This window comes from Pogona vitticeps, chromosome 1, assembly GCF_051106095.1.
Source record: "Pogona vitticeps strain Pit_001003342236 chromosome 1, PviZW2.1, whole genome shotgun sequence".
Lineage (NCBI taxonomy): Eukaryota > Metazoa > Chordata > Lepidosauria > Squamata > Agamidae > Pogona > Pogona vitticeps.
In genome coordinates this window covers 128,168,954-128,190,307 of record NC_135783.1, presented here as the reverse complement: position 1 = coordinate 128,190,307, position 21,354 = coordinate 128,168,954, and the positions used below count along the sequence as shown (strand labels likewise).

General features: G+C 41.3%; 1 protein-coding gene across 8 annotated transcripts in view; it reads left to right on the top strand.

The window, feature by feature from the left end:
• Positions 1 to 21,354, top strand: part of DLGAP2 (DLG associated protein 2) — a 522,791-nt gene that overhangs the window by 314,560 nt on the left and 186,877 nt on the right. For 5 of the 8 annotated variants that reach the window (XR_013542815.1, XM_078388867.1, XM_073000757.2 and 2 more), the window contains one exon: positions 7,718 to 7,750. The exons of the other annotated variants lie outside the window; for them this stretch is intronic. Coding sequence is in view for 3 of the 5 variants with exons in the window: in XM_078388867.1 (XP_078244993.1) it covers positions 7,718 to 7,750 (33 nt within the window). In the remaining 2 variants the exon portion in view is untranslated. The remainder of the gene's footprint in view (positions 1 to 7,717; positions 7,751 to 21,354) is intronic. 8 annotated transcript variants of the gene reach the window in all.

Below are 21,354 nucleotides of genomic sequence, written 5' to 3'. Positions count from 1 at the left end.
GAAGAAATCCAGTTAGTAGTTGTTTTGGCCTCAGGCTGCCATTATTTCCATGCACAAAGTGGCTTCCAGATGAGGCTTCTCCTGTTCAGTTGCACCAAGTCCTTCAGGGGCATTTATAGGGGGTGGGGGATCCAGAATTTGTCACTGTTTCCATTTATGCATTTCTTGTTTCTTACCCCGCCCCCCCCCAAAAAAAATCCATCAAGGAGAAGAATGGAGACACCGCACGTTTTAATTATGAGCAACAGAAGTCCTCTGTCTGGCAGCATTTTCTAGTTCAATCCATTCTACATCTTTTAAAAAAAAACCTGGAGGAGGTCAGTACAGTCTGGAAACTGGTATCCAACTCCACTTAATGGTGGCCCATTTAGAGTGAAAAGCTGTGTGCCTTTTCTAATTCTGTATAACGTAGGTAAGGGAGTTTCCCAGGTAGAAAATTTTGTAGTCTGTTGTGACAGTAGCAACAGATGTCCTGTTTATACATTTCTTTAAGATATTTAAACCTGACCTTCAAAAGCAGAGGGGGGAAAAATCTTTCTGAGGACTTTTTAAGGTCTACAATGAGCCCAAAAGACACAAATCAGTAAACAGTAATGCAAACTTCTTTCTCTGTGGCATCCAAGTGGCCAGCGGCCTTTGTAAGTGTTAACGTGCAGAAAGCTAGAAACGTTTCCTCTGCCTGTCACTGTTGTACAAACTAGCAACCAATTGGTCTCTTAAGGCATCATTTAACATTTGACCAAATTGACAGCTGTCTGATACCTCCTGGAGTGCCTCAAACTGTACAATTGATTCTCCACTTCTCTAATATTGTTGATGGTGCTATGAACAATCTGCAGTTGTTGACGAGGCAGAAGAAAAATGATCTTACAGAGTTCCTGGGCTGTTGAAATAGGTGGCATTTTCACTGACCTTCAGCATTTTGGTACCCCTGGTTTATCAGTTTTAGTTAATTAAAGCATTGTGGACCAAAAGCTCATTTTCCCCCATCGTAAACGCAGAAGCTGAGAAGCTTTCTAAAGCACTGTGGACCAAAAGCTCATTTTCCCCCATCATAAACACAGAAGCTGAGAAGCTTTCTAACTTCCCGGAGATGGTGGAGACCTCTCAGAAACTGAGTTATTTTAAATACTCTTCCCCACCCCCACTTTCCTTCTTTTTTCCTTTCCTCCACAGCCATGGTACCCAACCTTGGGTCTCCTGATGTTCTTGGACTACAACTCCCAGAAGCCTTCACCACTAGCTGTGCTAGTCAGGAGCTCTGGGAGTTGTAGTCCAAGAACATCTGGGGACCCAAAGTTGGGAACCAGTGCTCTACAGGATATCCTCTTGTGCTCACTGCCATTTACAAAGAGAAACCAAGCAAGGGATAATCCCAGAATCCAACTCATTATTTCATCAATTAACCACTTCTCACCCAAACACAAAGAAATTCTCCAAGGCTGTTTTTCAACAGGTGTGAATAGTATTGAGCATAAGAGGGTATCTTGTAGACCATCTTGACTGCTGCCATTGGTGTTGCCAACATTCAGGCTGCCCTCTCCTATGTAAAGTTTGGCATCCTTTTTCTTGCTGGCAATGCAGCTGCACAAGGTTGGTCCATTACCTGGTGTTTTTAATTATAGACACAGAAGCACAATATCCCACATTTATACACCAGAGGTTTTCCTACAACTACCTGGTTTTCATATGTCCATCTTTTCTTTACATTGGACTTCCTTAAAACTCAACGCAGGTCATGGTGACTAAATAATCAGGAAAGACAGTTGGCTTGCCAGCCATACAGAAGCACAAGAAAAGCAAATTCACTGCATTTTGCATGCTGCAAGAGATTCCCAGGAAAGGAGCGCTGTCAGAAGTGGAATGGATCCTGCTGCTTTGTCCAGAGGTCATGCTCTGGCACGATGAAATCCAACTCTACAGGAATATAAATTTTTGTGAAACTTACACTATAGCCATGAAGAAGTAAAAAATGTTGCTGGCCAAATATTCAACTCTGAAGATAAAGATATTATAACTGGAATTAGTTACAATCCAGTGTTTTTCTTCCGTGGAACATTCAGTTTAGATATAGGAAACCTTAGAATCACAGAATCACAGAATAGTGAAGTTGGAAGAGGTCTATAAGGTCATCAAGTCTAACCCCCTGCTCGATGCAGGAATAAAAATCAAAGGATAACTGCCAGGTGGCTGTCTAAGTTTATCTTGAATGCCTCCAGTGTCGGAGCATTCACCAGCTCCTGAGGCAACTGGTTCCACTGTCTTACTGCTCAGTTAGGAAGTTTTTCCTGACATTCAGTTGAAATATGTCTTCCTTTAACTTGAGCCCATTGTTCCGTGTCCTGCACTCTGGGATGATCGGGAACAGATCTTGCCTCTCCTCTGTATGATAGGTTTTCAAATACAGTGGTGCCCCGCATGACGACGATAATCCATTCTGTTAAAATTGCTGTACAGCGAAATGTCATCATGCGAAAAAAACACCCATTGCAATGCATTGAAAACCGGTTAATGCGTTCCAGTGGGGAAATACCTCCTCATCCAGTGAAGATTACCCATAGAGAACCGCTGATCAGCTGTTTAAAATCGCTGTCTTCCGAAGCTTCTGTCCAGAAAACAGTCATTTTGCGAAGGGAGGGAAGCCATTTTGCGAAGGGAAGCCATTTTGTGGAGCCGGAAAAAAAGATCATTTTGTGAACAAACGATTCATGAAGCAAGGACCTAATCAACGTAACGTGGATTTCCCCCATAGGAACCATCGTTTTGCGATCGCTATTGTCAAGTCATTGTCAAGCGATTCCATCATTTACCGGGGTAAGTGTCTAGCGGGGCACCACTGTACTGAAAAGGGTAATCATATCAGCCTTCTTTTCTCAAGGCTAAACATGCCCAATTCTTTCTACCTTTCCTCATAAGGCTTGGTTTCCAGCCCCCTAAATCCTCCTTGTTGGCTTCCTCTGAACTTGTTCCCATTTGTTAGCATCCTTCTTGAAGTATGATGTCCAAAACTGGACACCATACTCAAGGTGAGGCCTAACCAGAGCTGAATAGAGGGGGACTAGCACTTTGCGGGATTTGGTAACTAAATAAAAATATTTACCAAATGCAGCCTAAAATAGCATTTGCCTTTTTTTGTAGCCACATCATAATGTTGGCTCATATTTAGCTTGTGATCTATGACAATTCCAAGATCCTTCTTGCTTGTAGTTTTGCTGAACCAGGTATCCCCCATCTTGTAACTGTGCAATTGGTTTCTTTTTCCAAAGTGCAGAAATTTGCATTTGTCCCTGTTGAATTTTATTGCTTTTGGCCCAGTGCTCCATCCTATCAAGGTCATTTTGAATTTTGTTTCTGTCTTCTAAGGTACCGTGTTTCCCCGAAAATAAGACAGGGTCTTATATTAAGTTTTGCTCCCAAAAATGCATTTGGTCTTATTTTCAGGGGATATTTTTTTCCATGTACAACAATCTACATTTATTCAAACACAGTCACGTCATCTTCTTCTGGTTGCTGTACAATGGTGAAGGGCAGGGTATCACTTAGCTGGGGCTTATTTTTGGGGTAGGGCTTATATTACGAGCATCCTGAAAAATCACATTAGGGCTTATTTTCAGGTTAGGTCATTTTCGGGGAAACAGGGTTACTAGCTATTCTGCCCAATTTGGTATCATCTGCAAATCTGACAAGCATTCCCTGCAATCCCTTATCCAAGTCATTAATTAAAAATATTGAAGAGCACTGGGCACAAGATTGAACTTTGGGGCACCCCACTTGTTACCTCCTCCCAGTTGGAGGCCAGCCTTTAGTTAAAGGAAACATTTCTACTCGAGTTCTAGCAGGAGGCACATCTCCTGATCCCAGCTCCAGTTTATAATGTAGCAGCCCTTTGCTCCCTATGAGTTACGAACTGTACAAGCCCAGCAAGCTTCAGCCAGGGAGTAAAAATGCAATATAGTTACTTTGGGGCCATTACTCTTAGAATCCACCCGCCAATACAGCTTCTGGTCATGTTGGCTTGGATGGGCTTTTCAGATTCGCGCTTCTAGACAGGAAGCAAAAAGAAGAACTGAAGTGAGTGAGAAGCATGTGGGCTGCCACACATTTTATTATTATCATTTTATTTAATTGTTGCCATTTTTATGCCACCTTTCTCCCTGTGAAGGCTGCACTGAACCATCAGTAGAACTTGACAAAGGGTTTGGTTTGGTACTACAACTCCCAAAGTGCTTTTGTCAGGATGTGCAGTGGCCATTTTGTCCAGCATATATTGACAGTTGTGGTTTTATCTCTCGTAACGGGGCCATCATTAGTTCAGGTGGTACTTCCCTGTCCCAGAGAGAAATAGATGAGATACCAGATTCACCGATGGATCTACACAGGACACTTGCAAATGAACCGTGTGCTCAAAAGCAAGCTAATTTGCCATGGCCAGAGCTACAGAAATCTTGAGATGTTGGGAGAAAATCAAAACGCTGCCTCTCATTAGGGAATGTGTGTCCCGTCTGTTCTGCTCTCCAGTTGTCTCCCAGTAAGCTTTGTAGGTTAATTGGGGCAAACGTCCGTCCAGTGCCCCTTGGTGCCTGTCTGTTTAATGGAGATTGCCCCCTTTTTAGTGGGGCAGAACTCTGAGGCTCTATCTAGCAAACACCTTGAATGCCTTTCTAAATAGAAAGAAAGCCTGGGTTGAAGTAGTGAAAGCACATGTTGTTTTCCAGAGGACCGAGTATCAGTAGTCCCCAACCTTGGGCCTCCAGATGTTCTTGGACTACAATTCCCAGAAGCCTTCACCACCACCTCTGCTGGCCAGGATTTCTGGGAGTTGAAGTCCAAGAACATCTGGAGGCCCAAGGTTGGGCACCACTGCTGTATATAATACTCCAGCACACCTGGGTCCCCCCCAAATTACTTCCCCCCCTCAGAATATCTCAGTGTGCCCTTAGAGGACAGGTGGGCAATTCTGCAACACTTGGGCCCTCCATTCAAATTCCTCTCCACTCCCCACTGCACACACATGTTTACATTTTTAAAACACGTGGGCCACTAAAGGGCACAAGGAGGGGCTCCTCAGTGAAAAAAAAGTAAGAAAAATATTTGGGGTGGCAGTCACCTCCCAGGTCCAGAATGGCCATGTGTGGAAGGCTGCTTTTTTCTGCTCTAAGATGTGGCAGGGAGAACACCTGAGAGAGACCGGGGGGGGGGGGGGGAGAGGAAACAGTGTTGTGGGGGCAGCTTTTCAGAGCTGGAGAGTGTCATGGTGTGGAAGTGGCCTTTCAAGAGACAACTGCAGTTAGCACCCGCACCCAGAAGAACAGTGTTCAAATTCAGCCACTGTGCAGCCACAGAAAAGTCCATTACTGTTTCATTTCTCCATTTATAACATGTAAATGCTTATACTCTACATCAGTGGTTGTTACAGTAACGGTGATGTCATTTGCCCGTCATTGCTATGGTTGTTTGTCATCTGCCAATAGCGTGACGGGAGGTGGGACATAAGAGGGTGGAGCTAGGGTATTTAAGGGGGAGTGAATGAGGTGTGAGTCAGATAGGGACTTGATAGGGACTTAGGGAGTTAGGGCTTGTACATGTTGTGCAGTACTGTGCTATATAGAGAGAGTGAAGGTCTGAGAGAGAGTATGTGTGTGGGTACTTTATTATACTGATTGCCTTTTATTTTAATTATTATAGTGATTTACCATTCCTTTTGTTATTATCAACAAACATATGTTTTTATTTTAAAAATCATACTTTTGTCTGATGAGTTTTATGAGGGAATGGTTGGTGGCAGCGTGAATAAAGTGAGGGTGTGAGAGTGACGTGGCAGCTCTTTTGTGACGTGAGAGGAGGCTGTCACAGTGGTCCTTAACCTTTTTGAAAGAAACTGTAGCGAGCACGCTGAAGCCTCTACCAACTCAGGCCTCCAGGAGTGCTCACTCTTCTTCTTCAGTTGCTGCCACCTATTTTATCCAATATTTAAGAAGACAAGGGTTGTTCCACTGCCCTGCTGTGACGGACAGGTGAGGGCAGGGCTGAATGCTACAGAAACGTCCCCCCTTGAGCCATTATCATCGCCCCCCTCCCCGTGGTGGCGGCACAGCAGTGGCATCACATCCATTGCCAGCACCAGCTGCTCTGGATCTGGTGGCGCAGGAAGGGGACAATGATAGCTTCCTCAATGGCGGCAGTGGTGCGGTGGCTCCATCACCTCCCTATTGCCCCCCTTCTGTTCCTTCGCCCCCACGTCGCCCCTTTTCGTTCCATTGCCCTCTTGAAAAACAAAATAGCCCCTTGGGGGGGCGATATCGCCCAGGTTAAGAAACACTGCTCTACATCAATGTACAGTGGTGCCTCGCTTAACGAGCACCTCGCTGAGCGATGAAATCGCTTAACGAGGTGCCCTGGGCCATCGCTGGAGCATTCGCTCAGCGATGGCCCCTATGGGGATTTTTCACTTTGCGATATTCGCTAAGCGACTTGCTTAGCGAATATCGCATAATGAAGCAGGGGAGAACAGCTGATCGGCGGTTCCAAAACGGCCGCCGGAAGGTCTGCGCCGCATTTTCGCGCCCTGCCCTCGCTTACCGAGGGTGCGAAAATGGCGGCGCTATGGCAGAACCTCGTTTAACGGTGAGTTTTCAAGCCATAGGAACACATTGAACGAAGTTCAATGCGTTTCTATGGCTTTTTTTATTCCGTTTAGCAATGTTTCGCTATAGCAAAGGTTAATCCGGAACGGATTAACCTCGCTATGCGAGGCACCACTGTATAGGTAACCGGTGCGGGGGAGTACACAGAGTGATGGACTAGGACTCATGAGGCTTGGGTTCAAATCCCTGCTCAGGCATGGACGTTCAGTGGTAAAACCACTTCTTAGATATCTCACTTGCCTTTGAAGCCCTGTTAGGATTGCTACAAGTTGGTTCGCATTTGACAGTACATAACAACATCAATATATTGCTAGGAGAATGGTTTAAGGCAAGGATATGTATAAGGCAATGATTGTAGCACTGCTTTGCAGTGCTATGGAAGTTAAAAGACATAGATGTTTAAAGGGGGGGAGAGTGTCATGTATTTTTTAAACTATTATGTATTTTAAAATTGCTTTTCATTTTCTTATGTTTTCATATTCAGTAATAATTTGTTTGGTTGTGTTCTAATATTACAACTTGCTATGTTTTTTCCTGCACCTGTTTTTGTTCTGCTTTTTAACCTTTTTGTGAACTGCCCTGAGTACCACTTTTGAGAGAACATTGGGATATAAATTACATAAATAAATAAATAATGACATTACATTCTAATACGTTTTCAGCTGCAGTAATACAGTAATATTTCATGATGGGGGAAGGGTGTTATCCTCTTTACTTTTTAAAAAACTGTCTTCATCTTTTTATTCAATAGTAATGTAATATATGCATTTTTAAAAAGCACTTAATTTATTGTATTTCTAACTGTCCAAATGTGTCTTTAAAATATATTGTAAGCTATTCTGGGTCAGAGTATTGGGGAAAAAGAGGAGTATAAATAAAATGAACAAAATGAAAGAATGAATGATTCACACACACAACTTATGTTTATTGATCCAGAGAACAGCAGTTGAGATTTTATATAGTTTTTGCCCTGATTATGATTTGTAGTGGCAGAAAATAAAATTTTATTTGGATTTCACTTGGGCTAAAAGTGGATATCGTATATATATATTTTTCACTTCTTTTAATTTCAGGTTTGGATTCTTTAACAGGGCATGCATTTTCAGGTAAAGTTGCAGTTAGACTGGAATTATGTTGTCTGTATATTGTATTTTGTACTTGTCAGTTTGCATTAATAGTTTGTGTGTTTGTCTATGCATGCGTGGTTCTATTTCCAGCACGATTGTCATATTACCTAGAAAGTACTGTGTCTTCCTTTATGAGCCTGCCCAGATGTTAATATCATCAGAGGAAACCTTTTTTTCAGTCCTGTCACCCTCACAAAAACAATTGGTGATGGTGACACAGGAGAGGGCCTTCTCTGTGGCTGCTCCCAGACTGAGGAACTCCCGCCCACAGGAGGCCAGGCTGGCTCCATCTTTGCTGTCTTTCTTCAAGTAGGCAAAGACTTTTTCTTCAGGCAAGCTTTCCTTGAGTGACTGAATGCCTTGGTAGGGTTTTTAAACGGATTGTTGTGCCTTGCCGCTTGGTATTTGTTACGGTGTTGATTGCGTTTACTGTTTTAGTATGATATTTGTTTGATTCTTTCGTAATATTTGTATAATTGCTGTTTTTAGCCTTTAAACAGTGTCTTCTACTGATTTAAGCTGCCTCGGGTCCTTTTTAAGGAGAAAAGTGGGGTATAAATATTTTAAAGAAATAAATAAAAGCATACCTGAAATATTACTTATCCAAGTAGGTTTTTTTAGAAATTCTAAAATTCTAAAATAAATAAATAAATAAAACTAAAACCGCAGGCTCCATGTGGTTGTAGGGGCTGTATTTGAATCCCCCAAGCTGAACGTGGTTCAGGACCAACGTTTGTCAACGGCTGCCCTATGTATGCAACAAGGAGAGCTCCTGGTAACACAGGGTCTCTACTATAATGTATTTATCTAAGATCTACTGTGTATGTGGTATAAGGAGGTGTGTTCTCTGTAATGTGCACCTCTAATGTGCACTAGCTACACAAAGAACGAGTACAGAACTTATTTAACACACATTGGGCAAGCAGTAACAAAGGCTTTAATGACAGTCAAATTTAGGAGCTCGTGTAAAATGGAGGAACTCAGAACAAAAGTAAAGCCCAAGGAACAAGAGGGCGAGATCCCAAAAAGAGGTTCAGATCCTTCCCATAATTAGACACATTACAGACCACGGGAGCGACTTCGTTAGCAATAAGTGAGAACTCCAGCTTTCTACCACCGCCTGCCTGGATCAAATATTTGCCCTACAACTGGATCGGCAACAGAGGGGACCAGGCTGGAGCACATTCGCTCTCATCTGATTGCAGCTGCATGGAGTATATCTCAACAGGACAAGAAAGAAAAAGAGAGATTTCTGGGAGGAAGCCTTGAATGTCAAGACTTAGATATTTAAGTTGTCATGGAGTGCAAAGTACCAATACGGAGATTAAAGGAATGGAGCTGCGTGATTCGAGTGAAGATTTTAGCAGACATGACAGGAAGGATGTACTGCCAAAAGGAGGTTATGGTAAACTTGGGTATGAGATGCTATCATGTTGCTGATGATTTAAACAGAAGCGGCATGGCAGATTGTGGGTATGCTGAAAAGGATAAAGAAGCAGGGCCTTCGGTCTACACAGAGGAAATAAGTGAGGAATCAAAGGTGAGTCTGTGTGCTCAAGGCTCTGAGTAAATCGCTTACAGTGCCTGACATGGAGAAGGAGATTTGAGTCGAAAGCCTTGGAATGTTGCCCTTATCCTGTTTGGTGGGGTGAGGAAAATATCTGTGCAGCTAAACTTTGCAGGCTCAGGCCTAGGACTGGGAGAGCCAGCACAAGGATGATGATGATAATAATAACCCAAACTGTGATTGCCGATCAAAGTGGCAAGAGTGCACCAGTGGAAAAAGAAGTGGAGGTAATAAAGGGCAAAACAATTCAAAATCTCAAATACTGTAAAAGGAGAGGGGATGTAGGCAAGGCCTTAAAACAGCAGGAGAAAAGTAAACAATCCATCAGAGGGAGAATCAGGGAGATAGTGATTCGGAATCCTGTGAAGAGGCGGGAGGCCTCTCGCTTGTTCTTGTAAAAGAAAATGTGTTAAGGTTTCTACGCTTGTTTAATGTCACGTGACAAGCCAATGAAACTGGACCTTCCACCCACAAGCAAATCTTTAAAGAAAGCAACTTCAAACAAAAAACTGGCAGATGTTGTGAGCTGGTTTGACTTAAGGGAGACCGTTGTCCTTTATCAAGAAATAGGAGATTAGGATTAACATGTAAATACAGTAAAATATATTTATTGCATGGAAATATCCGTGGGGACATTTGATGCCTTTTTATATTGTATTTCTCCCACCCCCACTGTAATAATATAATATAATATAATAATATTATATAATATAGTATAATATAATATAATATTATATTATATTATATTATATTATATTACATTACATTATATTATATTATATTATATTATATTATATTATATTATATTATATTATATAATGGTTCATTCTGCATCAGTATCATAGAATGCATCTTCCATGGAACATCATGAAATTCCTTTCCTTCCCCCTGATGACCACCTAAACATTCTATATTTTTAAAAGTCTCTTATGCAACAATAATGTTTAAAATGGGTTTGCTAATGTGCATTGCAAGATACTATGCAGTCTCATTTCTCCTGGATGGCAGGGCATCATGAACGGTAACACAGATAGCTATAAAAAGAGACAGAAGTTCTTTGAATATGGATTGCAAGCCGCTAACCATTTCTTGGATTGAGAGAGCCCGTGTAAAAATAAACAAATAAAAACAAAGAAATCATGAAACACATAAAATAAAGCAATCAAGAATACTTTGTCCATTTAATGAGAAACTTAAAAGTACAGATTGTTGCGGATGATCGTTCTTTATAAATCTGCCCTTGGATCCTGTCCACTGATTGATTCAGTGAAGCGTTTACGTATACTGTATATACTGTGTTTCCCCAAAAATAAGACAGGATCTTATATTAATTTTTGCTCCCAAAAACACAATAGGGCTTATTTTCAGTGGATGGTTTATTTTTTTCATGCACAACAATCTACATTTATTCAAATACAGTCATGTCATCTTCTGCTGGTTGCTGCCCAATGGTGGAGGGCAGGGTTTCACTTAGCTAGGACTTATTTTTGGGGTAGGCCTTATATTACGATCACCCTGAAAAATCACACTAATGTTTATTTTCAGGTTAGGTCTTATTTTCGGGGAAACAGTGTAGAGAGAGAGAAGCGGGGATTTTCACTGCTACCTTTGAAGTATTGGTGAACTTGCAGATCAGCTTTTCTTTAGGATGCAGTGAGGTGTTCACATTTTATGGTTCACAAAAATGGCCTCCCTCTCCCAAGAGGAAGCCCAAACCCCCAATTGGAAAGGATAACTTTTTGGAACCGTCGGCATATGCTTCTTCCTGTGGGTGATATAAATCCTTTCACCAGGAGAAAGGGAGGGGAGAGGGACTCATGGATGCGTTTACTCAAGACCGAAAATAAACGTGGCTGTCTCCTTTCTCCGTGATCAACCCAGCATGTCATTGTGGGGCGTGCAGTTTCATAGGGCAGAGGGCAGGTTTGCAGCCTTGGAGCTGCGCTTTCAAAATGAGGGGCTCAAGGCCAAAGATATTGATGGTAATGACAACATAAATGTTGCCACAATGGGCTTTTGTTGATTGAAAACATACCATATTTTTCACACCATAAGACACACTTTTTTCCCACAAAACAGGGGGGTGGAAAGGCTGTGCATCTTATGGAGCGAAGAAAACAGATTATATTTTCCTGTTTTCTTCTCCTAAAAAATTGGTGTGTCTTATGGAAAGGTGTGTCTTATGGAGCGAAAAATACGGTAACTTCCACAACAACCACCAAAAAAACACTTTTTAATGGAAAAAGCCTCTTTGTGCCCTCTAGAGACCAAAAATGTATATTTAAAACATTTAAAATCAGGGGGATGGGGGTGCTGAGGGGTCCTCAATACTTGAAAGACTCTCTCCAATACAAAGGAAATTCCCAAGAAGTTGCCCATCTACCATGAGCTCTTGGGCAACAGAACATGCAAGCATGAGGGTCACCTGGTCACTATCTATCTGACTCAATTGAGATGCATTGTGATTCTCTTTAATTTATAAGGATCGATTGTAATTGTGCATCTTTGCATATAAATTAACATACAGTATTCAGTTTCATCTAAATTCCTAGCCTCTGTTGCATTTATTTATTTATTCTATTATTCATTTACTTATTTAATTATTTAATTATTGCCTTCCTTCCTTTTGTCAATGAGCGAGTGGCTATCCTGTTTCACAGTAATTTTGTCAAGGGACTGGCAAAGCATTTGCCATAGATGCAAAATCTAGATGTTTTTCTGTCTGTCAATATTCAAAAAAATGAGTTTACGGGATGCTCAAATGATTAAGAGAGAGCAAGAAAAATGCCTCAAAGACTGAAAAGAAAGTGAAAGCAGGATTGAAAAAGTGCTTCATGAAGAGATACCTTTATTTGTTCTGTTTTTAAAATAATTCTGCTAACTTCCAGAACACCCATCTTGTTTCAGAACAGAACTTTTAATAAAATAGCATGGCAAAATAATGTGCCAGTTTTCTCAAGAAAGAGTAAACAACTTTGAGTAAGAGAGTAGAGAACAAGAAACATTAAAAGGGAAAGAAATGTAATACATTAAAAATGTGGGAAAATGCCCATAATCAATCAAGGATGACTTGATTGATTCGAGACAAGTAAAAACTTTTGTCAATAAAAAACTACAGTACACTGACATGGTTCCCACACACTGCCAGCTGATGGCTAAATGGTGTAATTACAATCCTATGGCTGCTTGCTAGCGACAGTGACATATAGGCAGAAAATTATGCCAATAAAGGTATCTATTATTATATAGGCAGAAAGAAGTGGATAAAGTAAAAAGAGACAGCTAACTAGGAACAAATTGTTGCTTTTAAGTGACAGCCACTGCTGCATAGCAGAAAAGGTAAACAAAATTTAAAATATATATAAACAGTGATTTCTCACATCACAATCAGAGGCTCAGTAAAAAGCAACAGCTGCAAGAGACATCTTATCCAAGGAAATAAATATGGCAACGGCTCCAGAAAATCAACAATGAGATTTCCTTCTCAGACTTTAATAGCATGGGTGAGCTTTGTTTAGAAATGTTTTTTGTGTGTCTAAACATATCTAGAGTTAAATAATGCTTTTTAAAATATATATATACATTCTTTTATTCTTAATAATTTTAATAATTTGAAAGGTCTTTATTCTTAAAAGGTATTATGCTCCTATATTTTAGACTTAAGTGCTTGCCTACAACTTACATTCTATTTTCATATACTGTATGCCAAAGTTATGAACATTCAGTTTACATTACTGTATGAACTTGGGATTTCAAGTAAATGTGCCTGCAGTTTTCCTCACAACTGTATAGTTGTCTTCATTGTATTTTGAAACTGCTATTTTTAAAATATGGAACCTAGAAGCAACGTAAATAAATAAAACTAGAGAATAGACAGATTGAAATCGCCTGAAATCATTATAGCAAAGAAACGATTTATACTTGAGATATCCAGATGAGTTTTGAAATGCTTGTCAATGGTTGTCTGATCTCATTCTGGAATCAACCCTTTACTGGGATAATGCCAGCTATGATGAGCCTAGAATACATTTGTCAGCTATAAACCAGTATAGGCTTTTGTAATTTGCCCTGTAAGTCTATTTTTAAATTGGTTTATTTTATTTATTTATTTTTATTTCATTTATTTAAGTTATATGTCGCCCACACTACCCAAAGGTCTCTGGGTGGCATATAAGGGAAATGCACACAGCCCCCCCCCCCAATGAATAGCTGCTTAGCATCCTAACTGAGGCTGACCAGAAGCTGTCTCTCAACCAAGGCTTTCACTTGAATACTCAAAAAATCCAAGGAAGACATTTATATCCAGGAGTTCTCCCAAGCCACAGACATGTCTTAGAAGTGATATATCTCAAACATAGATGTTACAACACTCAGCAGATGTCAAGACCTGTGCTTTGCAGCTTGTTTTGTTTCCTCCACAAAATTACATTTACAGGGTCTGATCAACATGTCCTTTGGGATGGGGCAGCAATGTTTGTATCAATGTGCATCTGTGTGTCATCCATAATAATAATAATAACAACAATAATAATGTGCCATCAAGTCAATTCTGGGTTGGGATTAATGGAGCAGTGAAGGCTTCCAAATACTTCTCCTTTTGAAACAGTAGCAGGTAATTCGGAATTCAAAATCAAGACAGGTGATTGTAGAAATGATTGCAGAAATATCCCCATCAATGAGCTGCAGGGGAGCATGGATGGGTGGGTTTTTAATGGATAAACTGCACAGCTGTTCACATTTTATCTGTGCACAGAGCATTTGGAACACCGGCTTCTGGACATAGCTGGTGTATTACCCTAGTCTGTAAAATGTGGGAATTTGCTTATGCGGAATGGTAACGAAACTGATATTACCAGCCTAAAATGGTAGGCTGCTTGTTAGAAAGATTTAAGACCATATGCCATCATTTCACTTTTATTATAATAAGGCACATTTAAAACTACAAATGTATCCCATTTGTTAAATTGTCACAAGCTTAGCTTGACAGATTGGGAGATTGGAGTGTAATTTTTGAACACTTGCATTTGTCACTTCCCTGTGGTTAGCACAATAAAGCACGGCTAATTGTTCACTAACCATTCTGCCTTGAGTATAATCAATAAATGGTGGCCCCAGTTCTACATGTTGGAGGCAACATAACAGGCTGCCCTTGTTTTGCCTCTGCAGTGCCCAACAACACTGGATTCCTCCTACTCAGCATGTATGATGCTGGTTACAGACAGCAGCCTCTTGAATGTTATTCCATAATGACTCATTATGGCACAGCTGCTGTTAGGTAAGCCTATTTGCACAAGGAGGTTTTTTTTTTCCTTTTGGTTTGACAGGCTAAGAGGTAAAAAGATGAGCCACAGTTCAGTCAATGACCAAGTTTAGCCAATGAATAAAGTTTAGCCACTTCAGAGTCCAATCAGATTGAACCAGGACAAGACGTCCTTGAATGCTTCTCTAAAGAACAATGTCTTCAACATCCTCTTGAAGGTTGAGAGGGAGGGGGCCTGGTGCAGCCGCAGCAGGAGCCGATTCCATAAGGACGGGGCCACAGCTGAGAAGGTTTCTAGTAATAGTCCTCTTTGCCTCCCTTGGCGTGGCCACCTGCAAAAGTACAGCCTGCTAAAGCTGAAGTTTTGAAGGAAAGATGCTCCAACAACGAGCAGGGTCCCAAACTGTTTAGGGGTTTATAGGTTAAAACTTGGCCATTAACTTGACTCAGAAGGAAACAGGAAGCCAGTGCAGGTGGGCCAGTACTGGAGTGATGCCATCGTTGGAAATTGTTGGTCCTGACCAGACCTGGGAAAGATTTACCTGTTGTACTACGGCTTTCAAATGTTTATATTGTTGTTATGTTTTGAACTGCAGTTCTGGCCATGCTTGCTGTAGGATTCTCAACTTGTCGTCCAAAAGCCAAACATTTCTCATCTCTCAGCGCCTGACACATTTTGAGAATATACTGTTCTTCAGAGGAATGCCATGCATAAAACCCAATCAGTGTATTTCAAACCTCCACATAAATATACACAGCAAGAGCAAATGTGTAAAGTTCTATCTCATTTACTGCATTGCAGCCTATGATACATGCTTTGACATCTGCTTGATGCCAAAACATTTATAAAACCTCTACAGAAGGATAGTAACTCCCTTCTTTGAAAAATAAGAAAGAAAAGTTTTGTTCCTTCAGCCCATCTCCTTTTCAATGAATCGATTAAACTGATAGTCTGAGTCTAATAATACAAAATGACATCCCCTTTATTGTAGTGGCTGAAATATCACATACAAAACTTTGAGATGTTATCCACAAAAGAGTACCTGGTATATGTATTTTGGCTCCAAAGCCCACCAAAATCTAAACCAGCCTTTGCAAAACCGAGGCTCTTCAAATGTGGGGGAACTACAACTGCTATCATCCCCAGCTATTTTGGCAAGCTGCATGGGGAGTGTGGGGGGGGAAGCTGGTTCAGGAAGGTTGATCTCATCTCACTGGGCCTGACTCAGTACTCTGAAAAGTCCCAAAGAGAAAAAACCCTTTATATATATATGCTTAGAAGAGATGGGGAATTTGCAGTTAATACCGGCCAGTGGTGTTTTGGTCTTTCTCTCTCTCTCTGTTCCTATTTAATGAATGTTGTCCTCCTACATCTTTCTGTGACTAACCAGCTTCAGCGCCATTTCAGTGAAAGTCTCAGTTTTCGCAAAACCCAAACTGGGTTTCTCCTCAGTTGTCGGGGGTGGGGGTGGGTGGGAAACATGGTTGGGAGGGAAGATGCTTTTGAAATGCATATCCCTTTGGGATCACTTAAATGCAGGAGGGTTACATGGAAATGGAAGTTTCTAGCTTGCACAGTGACAGAGAAGTTTGCAAAGATAAGACGGCTATGGATGCCCTTTGCGGCATTGCCTAAATATAGCAGATTTAGTTGAATGTGACCACTCTAGATAGTAGCTCAATTTCAGAGAAGCCCAATCTTCTGCCAGGCTCTGCTGTGAAGATAAAGAAGGCAAGAAAGCACACACTTTAAGGTGTGAGAAGAAGTGATAAAAATGTAGATGTCGAGGCTCCTGGACTCTGCGGAGTGTAGGGTGGGAAAAGGAAAGTCTCGTGTCCGAGACTTCTCTATTTTGAAGAAAGTAAAGCAGGACAGGCAGGACAGAGTTGAATATACACCACCTAGGGACATTTTGCAGCTGCCAGTGCCATCTCAGAGCCCCCCTCCTCCCAGTTTTTAAAAAATCCACCAAAGACACACACAAACACACTCATGGGTTGTTATTTTTTTTGTCTTTTTTGATAAACTCAGTTCACTGAATATGATTGCAATATAGCAATACCATGCATCTGCTTTCTAGTGTGTATAGAAAGAATAAGGATTTGCTCTCCATAATTTAAAAACTCACTGAGCTGAATACAAGGCATTTAGTGAGGTCTGGTATCACTTCTTTACCTGGAAAGCCCTGGCAAGAGTTGCCAAAAGTCAGAATTGACTTGGCGGCATGCTATTATTGTTGTTTTGTTTTGTTTTGTTATCTTTACAAAAGACCTGATCCTTGCGGGTGTGAGAGATTGCTACTGTTGCATGGTCCTCTGAATTTTTGGATTCACTTTCGAGGTGTGGGGACTGCCCTGATGAATACTTCACTTCAGACTGTACTGGTACAACCATATGTCCAAGCCTGTCCTAGAAAGCATGCAGAGCATTTTTTTTTTTGTATGCGTATTAAAAAAGGGAGCAAATCCTTCTTTCTCTGTACAAATCCTAGAAAGCAAATGCATGGCACAGCTATATTGCAATTGTGAAGAATGAAGATATTTTTTAAAAACAGTTCTCCTAAAGTTATACAATTCCTTTGGTGAGCTTACGCCAGCTGACACTCCTCTCCTCCCCGCCCCGCACTTTATCCTCACAGCAAACCCATGAGATAAATCAGACGGAGACAGTGTCTGTGTCTTGAGGCGGCTCCTTGAGTTTCTTGGCTCAGTGGAAGGTAGATCCTGGACCTCCCACAAGCAGAGGATGCTGGCTCTTCACATCGCAGTCCGTTCTGTTAAGCTGAAGAATTGCCCTTGTTCTGGGTTTGCATGTTTCCATTTGTTGGAAGGCTACCTTCTTTTAAGGGATGCCCTTGCAATTTTTACAAAGCAGGAGAGTCAACTTAAGGACGGTTCGTTTCTATCTTTATGGTAAATGGCTTTACCAAAATGCTTGAGAGAGTGAACACCAATAAAATGGAAATGGGCTCCTTTCTGCTTTTGCCCACACTCTGTCCCCATTGTATACTTATTCAGCATAACCTGATTGTATACCCTGTCAGATGAGATGCTGGAGCAACGTAGAAGGTGGTGCGAGGACAGGAGGCCCAATCCCACTCTGCCTCAGCTTGATAATTTTAAGGATAGTTTTAAGAACTCTCTTTGTAGCTGAGGATTGTGCCATAACAATAGAGCAAGTATGGGTAATGGTCCGGATTTGAACAGAGATGTGCAAGGTCCAGATTTAACTCCCAACCACCTCTTCGTTACATGCAAAACATTTAATGTGATTTATAGTTTGGCCTTTATTGTATTCTCATAATGCATCGGCAAAAGTGGACACAACCTATACACAGAGTGCATGGGAACCAGGAATGTCAACTGACATGTGGAATTCATTAGCAGCTGAAGAGTATGCATCAGAAGTATACTTTATGATGCAGATTGCAACCTGACACTTTTCAGTGGTCGAAAATACTAAAATAAAGAGACCACACTATGGGGGAACAAACTAGGAGTTGGATGGAAATTGAGATGAGAGAGAAACGGCTTAATTAACCGTCATGAAATTTCACTTTCTCCTTCCCAATACCAGTTCTTCTTGATGGGGAGGCGCGGGGGGATCAGCTCTGTACATGTAGAGAGTCGACTGTGACGACAATGGAGTGCCTAGAATGGAAACTAGCAATGTTAGCTAAAATGTGCTTCCTGTTTCTATGGGAACCATAGTTCACAGACGTTTTATGCAAGAGGTTTAGCTGAAATGTTTACTCTTACATATACTGTGGCTTATGCTTGGTGATGTGAAAATCTCTCAGCCTTACTTTTAGTGAAAGTAATTTTTAATTTGAATCTTGCCTGCATTTTCTTCTTGTCCGTTTTTTCATATCAGGAGGCGAGAGCTTATCGCTGGTTTCTCCTCTGCATGGAAATGTGTATGCATAATTTTATGTATCTTTCCTAATGTCTGCATTTATTTACACTTTTTATTTATGCATTTTCCCATTAATAAAACCATGTGTATGCTGTATCTTCTCATTTACATGTATTTAACCCTATTGGCTTGAGCGATTCAGGGAGCTGGGCGAATAAACTGAAACTTAACCCAAATAAGACAGAGGTGCCTCCTGGTGAGTCGAAAGGCAGATCAAGGAACAGGGTTGCAGCCTGTGCTGGATGGGGTGACACTCTGAAAACACAAGTGCATAGCTTGGGGGTGCTCACCCTGGATTCATCTCTGAGCCTGAGCCTGGATGCCCAGGTTTTAGCAGCGGCCAGAAGTGCCTTTGCACAGTTAAAGCTAGTACCCCAGCTGTGCCTGCTGCTGGAAAGGTCTGATCCCAGCTGGATTATTGTAACACGCTCTATATGGGGCTGCCTTTGGAAAGTGTTCAGAAAATACAGCAGCCAGATTTTTAATTGGGGCTGGTTGCGAGGATCACATAACTCCCTTGTTGCAGCAGCTCCACTGGATGTCGATCCTGTTCTAGCACAATTCAAAGTGCTAGTTTTAACCTACGACCAGTCGAAGCGGTCTCAAGGGTCACATATCCCTTTATGAGCCTGTCCAGGTGTTAAGATCAACAGGTAGATCTTTCTCTTCACAGATGCCTTTGGCGGGGACGTGGGGGAGAGCTTTCTCTGCAGCTGCTCCCAGTCTCTCTAGTAGGAGGCCAGGCTGGCCCCATCTTTGCTATCCTTTTGCAAGCAGGTAAATACCTTTCTCTTCAGGCAGGCTTTCCTTGGCAACTGGCTGTCAAATGCTCTGCCTATAAAATGGGTCAATTTGATCTATATGTTAACGTCTGCATGACATACAAGGAAGTATCAATTCCTTCAAGCCTATTTCCTACCAAACTGTTGTGTTTCCCCCCCCCGCCCGCCTCTAGAGGGCTGGATTCAGGGGTGTGTGTGTGTGTGTGTGTGTGTGTGTGTGTGTGTGTGTGTGTGTGTGTGTGTGTGTGTGTGTGTGTGTGTGTGTGTGTGTGTGTGTGTGTGTGTGTGTGTGTGTGTGTGTGTGTGTGTGTGTGTGTGTGTGTGTTGTGGTTGTTTTACCCCACAGTTGGGGGCATGTCTTTAAGTGATGCTTTCATGAATGTAAATACTTAGGCCATTTATTTATTTATTTATTTATTTATTTATTTATTTATTTATTTATTTATTTATTTATTTATTTATTTAACTTATATGCTGCTCACACTACCCAAAGGTCTCTGGGCAGCCTTTTCGGGGCAGTGAAAGCACATTCCCAGCATCATTCTTTTTCCCCATTGTCTTCTGATGTTTTTATTTTTAAAAAGAAAATTCATGCACAAGATTTGCGCTGGACCACCTTATCCCCTGCTCTAGATGTCTTCTGCAGGTACAAACACATACAAAAATGTGGGTGAAATGAAAGACCTTTAGAATGCTTCTGTAACCATGCAGCTAACCACAAAAGGAAAGGAGAGGTGTGGTCAGGGAAAAGAAAGAAAGAAAGAAAGAAAGAAAGAAAGAAAGAAAGAAAGAAAGAAAGAAAGAAGGGGTGGGGTGGGCAGGATTGCAGTTCTCACTGCAAACAAGATAAATGGGGAGCTCACAAATCCATCTGCAGCCCTTGTGTGTTTGCAGTTTGCAATTTGAAAAATACTGCAGGCTGCAAATCAAATCACAGCACAGTCAAATCCCTCTGAGTCAGCTCTTCAGTGTAGCCACACCCTCAGAGATGTTTTAAAAGGGTATGGTTTGTATTTTTGTTGCTTTTATGTCTATTTTCCAAAAGTTTTTACCTAACGCTTGTAATGTGTTTATTTCATTCTTTTTAAATATCTGAATAATGCACTCTTTTTAGCTTTTAATATTGTGTTTTTAATGGTATAAGCCAAACAAACAACAAACAAACAAACAAATGCGGCTATTCTGGGTTCATGCAGAAATATAGTCATGGCCAAAAATATTGACACCCTTGCAATTCTGTCAGAAAATGCAACCCTTCTCTCAGAAAATTGTTGCAGTTGCAAATGTTTTGGTACTCACATGTTCATTTCTTTGGTTTGCGCTGGACAATACAAAAACACAGAGAAGAAAAGTCAAATCTGATACAATCCCACACAGAAACCCAAAAATGCACTGGCCAAAATTATTGGCACCCTTAACTTAATATTTGGTAGCACTCCCTTTGGAAAAAATCACTGAAATCAATCACTTCCTGTAACTATGAATGAGTTTCTTACACTTCTCTACTGGAATTTTGAACCACTCTTCTTTGCAAACTGCTCCAGGAGGCAGCAACGAAAACCATCCCAAAGAAAAGGAAATGCAAGAAAGCAAAGTGGCTGTCCAACGAGGCCTTAGAAATAGCAGAGAGGAGAAGGGAAGCAAAATGCAACGGAGATAGGGAAAGTTACAGAAAATTGAATGCAGACTTCCAAAGAATAGCAAGGAGAGACAAGAGGGCCTTCTTAAATGAACAATGCAAAGAAATAGAGGAAGATAACAGAAAAGGAAAGACCAGAGATCTGTTCAGGAAAATTGGAGATATTAGAGGAACATTTTGCGCAAAGATGAACATGATAAAAGACAAAAATGGGAGGGACCTAACAGAAGCAGAAGACGTCAAGAAGAGGTGGCAAGAATACACAGAGGAATTATATCAGAAAGATTTGGATATCCCGGACAACCCAGACAATGTAGTTGCTGACCTTGAGCCAGACATCCTGGAGAGCGAAGTCAAGTGGGCCTTAGAAAGCCTGGCTAACAACAAGGCCAGTGGAGGTGATGGCATTCCAATTGAAC